This window comes from Taudactylus pleione, unplaced genomic scaffold (genome assembly GCF_031769625.1).
Source record: "Taudactylus pleione unplaced genomic scaffold, aTauple2 ptg000066l, whole genome shotgun sequence".
In the NCBI taxonomy this organism is placed as follows: Eukaryota; Metazoa; Chordata; class Amphibia; order Anura; family Myobatrachidae; genus Taudactylus; species Taudactylus pleione.
Window position 1 is genome coordinate 1,007,468 of NW_028284468.1, and position 9,486 is coordinate 1,016,953.

At 41.9% G+C, this 9,486-nt stretch overlaps 1 protein-coding gene across 2 annotated transcripts; it reads left to right on the forward strand.

The window, feature by feature from the left end:
• The first annotated feature begins 679 nt into the window (after positions 1-679).
• On the forward strand, positions 680-9,095 carry OTOS (otospiralin). Of its 2 annotated transcripts, XM_088466803.1 has the most exons (4): positions 680-794; positions 1,238-1,310; positions 2,882-2,908; positions 8,653-9,095. In XM_088466803.1, the coding sequence occupies exons 2-4, from the start codon at positions 1,253-1,255 to the stop codon at positions 8,835-8,837; spliced, it is 270 nt and encodes an 89-aa protein (XP_088322929.1). In that variant the 5' UTR covers positions 680-794; positions 1,238-1,252; the 3' UTR covers positions 8,838-9,095. The 2 variants fall into 2 exon arrangements, with proteins under 2 accessions (XP_088322929.1, XP_088322930.1); XM_088466804.1 differs by lacking the exons at positions 680-794; positions 1,238-1,310 and adding an exon at positions 2,668-2,707.
• The last annotated feature ends 391 nt before the right edge of the window (positions 9,096-9,486 follow it).

The following is a 9,486-nucleotide window of genomic DNA, read 5'->3' on the forward strand; positions in this document are numbered from 1 at the left end:
AGGGATCTATTGGTGTATACTATTACCACCATCGCCAATTGTACACAGCCCCCTGTTCACTCACTGTCCCCAATAGTGAGACCTTCACTCGCTCCGGAGCTCGCAGCAAAATGGGGCGGCTGTCAATGTTGATCAACAGGGGGGGTGGCTGAACAAACGGAGGCGTTCCCGAAGGAACGCCTGCCGTTTGTGGGCGTCCCTACTGACATCACTCGTGATGTCAGTAGTGGACTTCCGGCTCTATTAGAGCTGGAAGTCCACTCGGCATTGCGAGTGCCGAGACCCTACCTTAGGGTCTCCTCGCAATGACGATGGTCGCGATAATCGCGACCATCTCCTGCCCGCTCGCACTAGCTGTGGGTGGGCACCCACAGTTTAGCGAGCGGACAGGAAAAAATAAATAAAAGAATACTCCACGCCCTGATTCAGAGTGTGCGCTAGCAAATAGCGAGCAGCTCTGAATCAGGCCCTTAGTTCATAAGAAACTGAAAGAAAAAAACTAATTGTATTTTTAAACCTTGGAATAGCTCCACTTTAAGAGATCTGTCACTGGTGATCCCAGCAAATGCCCTATAGGCAAGGAATGCATAATCAGTTTAGTTACATTTCCTAGCAGAAAAAATGAAGCTGACTGTGTTTTTCTTAAGCAGCCCCTGTTTATACAGAGGAGGCTGGGAGAGAGCTGAAAAAGGAGCACATAGTCTGCGGGAAGAGGCAACAGGTAACAAGTGCACAAGAGCACCTACAGACTACACGGCCAGACTGCAGCAAGCAGCACAACTAAACGACAACAGGTAATACCCATCCAGACAAGCCTACACTAACAACATAAAGCAACTTCTACTGAAATGCTTCTATTGGTATTATATAAAATTCTTATATGTATGTTTATGTTGTAGAACACCATAGTGTTTTGTTTTCATGTATTTCATGTCTAAAAAGTCATAAAAGTCATGTATTTCATGTCTGAAAATGTAATATATATATATATATATATATATATTATTTATATATATATAACATAATGTTTTCTCATGTATACTGTATTATGGGATATGAAGATATTTGGACTATGGATGCACAACCTAAAATCCTTATCTGAAATAGTTACAACAATATACTACAGCGACAGTTTGTATGCCTGGTACATATACAGCTTTTATATTTGTAACGTTATCATGATTTGCTATAAATAACCAATGTTGTACTCATAGTTGAACTTGTGTACTTATCACAGCAAGAGAAAGGAACAATGAAGCTGTTTCTTATTGGATTATATTTCTCCTGTATTCTTCTGGGAACATTCCTTGGTAAGTCCACATAGATAATTCTTTACTCTTCTTTAACTAAGCTGAGTAGCCGTTTGCTCAGCACACACGAGATGGGCAGAATAAGAGCTGAAAAACTTGTAGTGAAAACATTCATACAAAATGAAAACTCACCCAGATTCCTGCAGACTCCAACCCTCTATCTCCATCTGCTCCATGCAGTCCCTCTTTAGAATCCAAAATAAAGGTTATATCCCGCACATGAATGTCATCATTTAGATATCAAACATTGGAACCTGCAATTTACCAGCATATTGGGTTATGCGTACCCTTTTTTTGATACTAGAAGTACCGGAGGTGCTCCCTGGAACCAGTTAACCAGTATACCAAACCAAACTTGTAATTAACGAAGCTAATTAACAGAAAGTGATTCCTACGTGGGACACTTTTTTTATGTACAATTGAATAAATGAATTTAGTAACTCTTTCCATATAAAAAATATTTTTTCACACTTTTTCCACTTATTTTAAGGAAGACTGTATTAAAAGTTATGTTTTAATTATATTCAATTGTACATAAAAAAAGAGTGCCCCACAGTCACTTTCTGTTAAATAGTCCCTGCACTACTTATTCTATCTCCATTATATATATATATATATATATATATATATATATATAATATATATATATATATATATATAATTATAATGATTTGCTTGTATTATTTTTACTTTTACTTTTATTTGTATAACTTCCTGACAGTGTGCTTGCCTCTGGCACCCCTCATGATGTCTCACTCTGTCACTGTACCCAGATAGATTTTTATGCCCTGTGAGAATCACCCCGAGAGCAGAGCACTGAGATTAAATTACTAGTATATTAATATCAAGAGACAACACGATTTACCAAAATAAGAATTAAACTGATTTAGAATTTGCAAATACTCATCTTATGATTTATTAACATGTAAAACCTCCTGTGGTCCAGTGAGTTAGATGAGGGTGGCATGCAAATATTTTTTTCCCTGTTTAAATTTGAACCACCTCCAGGAGAAGGCTACCAGTGGGAGAACTCAGGGTGGTGTGAGATAGAGATTACTGTAGCAGCAGGAATTTCCTGCATCGGACCCCAAGCTCAGCTAAATTCTAAACAGAATAATATTACACTTTGCTGCATAAACAAAGAAGTTATTGGAATAGTTGCCATCCTTCTGCAGAACCCAAACTGCGAGAGAGAGAGACAGAGAGAGAGAGAGACACAGAGAGAGAGAGAGAGCGAGCAATGCTACCCAATACTAACTTGCTGTAGAGCTAGAATTGTGTGTTTCTAAATACATTCTGTTTATTAAACTCCTCTGTGGGTCAAGTGAAATTCCAACATTTGCCCCAATCAGTGGATGTGAGCTGGATGGGAAATCTGACAGGTCGGCTCCTGCGCGGTGAGTGAGTGCCACGCAGTCAGAAGAGACAGGGCCCTATTGTATGGTACACAGTAGTCCTGTGCGGTTAGGAATTCCTGCTGTCATTAGAATTCTGCTCATACGTTGTGCTATGAAAGTCTCCAGTGTCTAGTTCAGGCTTTTCTCATGTAAGATTTCCTTGTTTATTTTCAGATGCCAGACCAGTGCACGAGGAGGACGGTAAAGACAGTTTTTATATACTTTGCAAATGTTTTGATTAGCTGCTTGGTATAGCAAGGGTAGAGATCAGCCTAGTCACAACCTATGTATATCTTAAACTAGGATTCGTAACACTTGTATATTGAAGCACAACAATATTAGACCTAACACAGAAAGAAAACCTGAAAGTATGTACAGCCACACAGCCATGGTGAGCAGGGAACTGTGGAACCAATAGGCACTGTGGAGTTATATTTAGTAGAATTGCTCAATCGTGAGCTATAAATTAACAGTATATCTAAAAATCAGTCACAAGACTCAGTAGGATGTAGAACCAAATGTAACAGATTTGGATTTGGCAAAATGTTAAATTTGTCAGAGATTTTGCTGTGGCTCTTAAAGTGCCAGTTTTGTATTACTAAATTTGCCACTGTAAATCCCGCAGCAAAATCGACGAAAATTCTGAACTTTTGTCAAATTGGAACCTATGAAAGCTGATCATGATGAAAGTGAAGAGTAACATGTACACCAAGGCCTGGGGTGCAGATATTAGTGTGGTGGAGCGATCAAGCCTGTAGTGCCAGACTTTAATGGGCATTTTGCTAATAAGCCCCTATGGGTTACTTTTTTATAAGCTACACAAGATGGTACACTCAGGGAGCACCAGGCCAGAGTGACTGATTTACTGACTAAGGACCTGATTTACTGACTAGGTGCCTGATTTACTGACTAGGGACCTGATTTACTGACTAGGTGCCTGATTTACTGACTAGGGACCTGATTTACTGACTAGGGACCTGATTTACTGACTAGGTGCCTGATTTACTGACTAGGGACCTGATTTACTGACTAGGGACCTAAATTACTGACTAGGGACCTGATTTACTGACTAGGGGCCTGATTTACTGACTAGGGACCTGATTTACTGACTAGGGACCTGATTTACTGAGTAGATGCCTGATTTACTGACTAGGAGCCTGACTTACTGACTAGGTGCCTGATTTACTGACTAGGGACCTGACTTACTGACTAGGGACCTGATTTACTGACTAGGAGACTGACTTACTGACTAGGAGCCTGACTTACTGACTAGAGGCCTGATTTACTGACTAGGAGCATGACTTACTGACTAGGAGCATGACTTACTGACTAGGTGCCTGATTTACTGAGTAGGGACCTGATTTACTGACTAGGAGCATGACTTACTGATTAGGGACCTGACTTACTGACTAGGAGACTGACTTACTGACTAGGGACCTGACTTACTGACTAGGAGACTGACTTACTGATTAGGGACCTGACTTACTGACTAGAGGCCTGATTTACTGACTAGGAGCATGACTTACTGACTAGGAGCATGACTTACTGACTAGGGACCTGACTTACTGACTAGGAGCCTGACTTACTGACTAGGAGCATGACTTACTGACTAGGAGCATGACTTACTGACTAGGGACCTGACTTACTGACTAGGAGCATGACTTACTGACTAGGAGCCTGACTTACTGACTAGGAGCATGACTTACTGACTAGGAGCATGACTTACTGACTAGGGACCTGACTTACTGACTAGGAGCATGACTTACTGACTAGGAGCATGACTTACTGACTAGGGACCTGACTTACTGACTAGGAGCATGACTTACTGACTAGGAGCATGACTTACTGACTAGGAGCCTGACTTACTGACTAGGAGCATGACTTACTGACTAGGAGCATGACTTACTGACTATGAGCCTGACTTACTGACTAGGGACCTGACTTACTGACTAGGAGCATGACTTACTGACTAGGAGCATGACTTACTGACTAGGAGCCTGACTTACTGACTAGGTGCCTGATTTACTGACTAGGGACCTGACTTACTGACTAGGGACCTGATTTACTGACTAGGAGACTGACTTACTGACTAGGAGCCTGACTTACTGACTAGAGGCCTGATTTACTGACTAGGAGCATGACTTACTGACTAGGAGCATGACTTACTGACTAGGTGCCTGATTTACTGAGTAGGGACCTGATTTACTGACTAGGAGCATGACTTACTGACTAGGGACCTGACTTACTGACTAGGAGACTGACTTACTGACTAGGGACCTGACTTACTGACTAGGAGACTGACTTACTGACTAGGGACCTGACTTACTGACTAGAGGCCTGATTTACTGACTAGGAGCATGACTTACTGACTAGGAGCATGACTTACTGACTAGGAGCATGACTTACTGACTAGGAACCTGACTTACTGACTAGGAGCATGACTTACTGACTAGGAGCCTGACTTACTGACTAGGAGCATGACTTACTGACTAGGAGCCTGACTTACTGACTAGGAGCATGACTTACTGACTAGGAGCCTGACTTACTGACTAGGAGCATGACTTACTGACTAGGAGCCTGACTTACTGACTAGGAGCATGACTTACTGACTAGGAGCATGACTTACTGACTAGGGACCTGACTTACTGACTAGGAGCATGACTTACTGACTAGGGACCTGACTTACTGACTAGGAGCATGACTTACTGACTAGGAGCATGACTTACTGACTAGGTGCCTGATTTACTGAGTAGGGACCTGATTTACTGACTAGGAGCATGACTTACTGACTAGGAGCCTGACTTACTGACTAGGATCCTGATTTACTGACTAGGGGCTTGATTTACTGACTAGGAGCCTGACTTACTGACTAGGAGCCTGACTTACTGACTAGGAGCCTGATTTACTGACTAGGGGCCTGATTCAGAAGGTGACGCTGCTGTGTCTGCTCTTGCATTTTGCCAGAGTTATAGCAGCGATAATATGCAAATGATATACGTGGACATCGGCACTGTGTGTGAATTGTGCGCAGCTCTGAATCAGGCCCTAGGTGTAAATGTTTGTGCAGCATTATTTGTGAGTGTCAAAGAAAATAAAGTTTCTCAATGAGGATCAACAGACAAACTTCAAGGGAGAGGACAATCAGATACGGTAATCTATAATTTTAGTATATTTTTCTTCCAGTAGTCCATGAGTACAGAGCAGAACATGAAAGGGCATCTACAGCAGCTACTGTCTGAGTTACCACACCCTATTACATAAGCCCTGTAGTGTCTAAAACCTTATGCCGGGTACACACTAGACGATACGTCGGCCGGATGGGATGATATATCGGGCTCATCGTCTAGTGTGTACCCTCAATGTCTCTGACAATGCGCGCCCCCACATGTCGTTAGCAACAAAACCCGTTGGACCTGAATGCAGGTCCAACGGGCGACATCGTTAGCGAGGTACCTTTGCTTATAAAGTCGGTACATAGTAGACATCGGCCTTTAGCCTCATGAAAAGAGAGAGTAAAAGTCTTTACATTTTTACTATGGTCCTTGTGGATGTCGAAGATGACAGAGACACGATTGCCCATGGAAGAAAAAGTGCCTAGTGGAAATAAAAAATTCCTTATGCTTCTCTTAAAAAGTTAGAAACAATCCATTTCTACAGAAGCAGCTGGACCACAAGTATGTATAGACTGAATCAGAGTTACAAGCACGTGTCTGTATCTGCATATGCAGCTTTGTGCAGCTCCGTACGTTCCAGAGTCGTACGCACCTCAGCCGCTTCCCAACTTGTCACTGATTGGATGTAACTAGACAGCAACAGAGAGCTCTCACATAGGCTAAATGCTCCATGGACGCTCCGTGCAGAGAGTATGCAGTGCGTAGAGCGGCCTGGACCATCCAGGCAGCTCTACGCCATCTCCTGCCGGCGGCAACAACCCTCGTGTGACGTCACGGGTTCGGGGGTGCTGCAGACCACATATAATGGTGTATACCGAAAACTAATGGATGCCCAAAGCTGCTTATATCACGAAATGCTACATAGTGTGAGCCTGTGAGCTTGCAGTACAAGGAAATGCATAGGTCAGGAGATTACTGCTGCACACTACATGGGAACTTGGGAAAAAGGTTAGATGAACCCTGGATCCAATATCAGCAATATAAAATACTGACAAGCAGGGTTCGGTAACACTTATTATAGATACAGGGTAACAGAGTCAGATCATATAAACTACAAACCAGTAGAGGAATACAAGGCATGGAATCCAATAATAATCTCCAGGGAGAGAGAGTCTGTGACAGACCAGGCAGCCCGTGTCACATGTTAGTTACTGGAGAAAGAAGCAGGACACATTGACTATAAAGCTGCTGGAAGGGCAAAAGTCCACTACTGTATCTCTGATTGGAATGAGGTATTACAAAAACAATAACAGGTCACATCTATGGCCATTCTCTAACTCTAATTACCCGGACAGCGAGCTGCAGTCTACCTGTGGTGCTGAACAACCACATCACTGACCACAAACATGTGTGGTCAAATTGCACTCAGATGATTATTCAGCCTTTGCATTGAACAACTGCATTGTGCTTGCTCTATTGGGTTTGTTAAAAGACGAACTAGTGATTAGAAGAAATGCTATTCTGACACTGCCAATGAAGTTATATTAGATCATACCTGCCTACTTCTGTAATTTCCTCTCTGGGCTTCTCCCAGAGAGGAGATGCATATGGGAGGTGATGGGGGTGTGGCCGGACTATTTACACCAATAGGCCCTGCCCTCTCACATGCAGCGAATTGCACATATATGAATAGGAGGTGGGGCCAAATGATGAGATTATCTTAGAATCATGTCACTAGGCCTGCCCCCTCCTCACCGACTGTATATTCTCCCCTTTCTGCCCACTTCACTAGGAAGTGGACGGATGCGGGAGGAGTATCTACTCTTTCAGGAGTGCGATGGCCTCCCGCGGGTTCTCGGTGTGTATGCAAGTATGGATTAGATTTTGATAACTTCTGGTCCATTCACACAAAGACTGTCCAGACGCACTATTATAATCTGTAGTCTAAGGTTTACCCTGTACTGTGGCAGCAGAAAGTACCAAGAAAAGTGAATACCCTGAGCGGGAGTAGTATCAACCCTTCTAAAGAGGATAGGTGGAGAAATTGCCCATAGCAACAAATCAGCTGCTAGCTACATTAAAAGAATGTATGTGATAAATGAAGGCTAGAAGCTGATTGGTTGCCAAAGGAACCCTTCCAGCTTGTGCTCTTTAGGTTTCATACATCCTCCCCTTGAAGAGAAGATCTACATCATCTGATTCTGTCTTAGCCTGATAAATTCTGCACATTTTAACCAGATATTGAAGACACATACAGTACAGTACAGTAGAATATAGCTGCTTTTGAAGAAAATAAGAAGTGAAAAGATGTTAGGAGCAGGGGACCGAATGAAGTCTGCGTTACACAAATGATTAAAAATTCAATTTTAATATTATAATTTGAATGTTTTAATTGCATATAATTATATTTATTGTTGATGAGGTGGAAGGTATCTGATAAACATCTAGGTCAGGGGTTCCCAACCACGGTCCTCAAGGCACACTAACAGTCCAGATTTTAAGAATAGCCATAGCTGGGCACAGGTGACTTAATTAGTACCTCAGTTATTTTGATTTAACCATCTGCGCTCAAGCGTGGATATCACTAATACCAGGACTGTTAGCGTGCCTTGAGGACCGCGGCTGGGAATCACTGATCTAGGTCATAAATACAGAATATTCTGCATTTTGCTGTGAAGTCCTCTCTGGTGAGCATTCACCAGTCTCTGTATATTGTTATCCTGTATGATTGTGGGTCACATTTTAGCCAATACATTGAGCTGAATACGGGAATACTAGCACTAGATGTGTATCATATGATTTGACACTACCTAATGCTTTTTTTTTTTTCAGACCCCTATTTGGAAGCCCCTGCTCACCCTTACTGGCCCTTTTCTACCTCGGATTTCTGGCAGTACGTGGAGCATTTCCGCACAATGGGAGCTTATGACAGAATCCATGATCTAGCGCGCACTTTCTTTGCTCATTACCCTATTGGTGACACTCTCGGATACACTAGCCCCAACCATGACCATTAGAAGGCTGGTCTAAGCTAATCATCCTGTCTCTAGCATAGCTGTACATACAAAAGCCATATAATCCTGAAGAATCAAGAACGCTAACAAAGATTTAAATTATGGGTGACGAGCAGTGCCACAGTCCAAACCCATCAGCTTGCTTGGTGTGAGGGTATCCGTTTGTACTACAGTTACTGTGTGAAGAACTCTATACTTCCTCCAGTCTTGGTGGTTACACTGTAATAGTAACACCTTATTTGCTGTAAAAAAGATCTATAACCTACCTATATTTATGAGTAATAAAAAGATACCTATGGAACACGATCATTTCTTGAAATTGTTTTTGTGATTGTAAAGATTTTGTATCATGCAGGCAGCCTATCACATGAATCTAATATTTTTTTATTGTAAATGTAAAGTTGCTACATTGTTCTAAAGTTGCTACATTGTTCAATGATTAAAATAATCACTAACCTATATAGTTCAAATGGATGGCATGGCACAAAGATATTCTTTAAATGTTGGAAATGTAGCAGAAAATGTATTAATTATAGGGGCTTGATCTGTATAATTATATTTTCATATTGCTGCTTATTGCGGCAATAAGAAATTAAGGATATCAAATGTATGTACAAACACATACCTGTTCATGCAATGTACCACAAGTAAA

Excerpts from the sequence above, each read along its gene's own strand:
- OTOS (XM_088466803.1), top strand. The coding sequence starts at position 1,253 with ATGAAGCTGTTTCTTATTGGATTATATTTCTCCTGTATTCTTCTGGGA. Across the intron at positions 1,311-2,881 it reads TCTTCTGGGAACATTCCTTG|ATGCCAGACCAGTGCACGAG; the intron begins GTAAGTCCACAT and ends GTTTATTTTCAG. Across the intron at positions 2,909-8,652 it reads ACCAGTGCACGAGGAGGACG|ACCCCTATTTGGAAGCCCCT; the intron begins GTAAAGACAGTT and ends TTTTTTTTTCAG.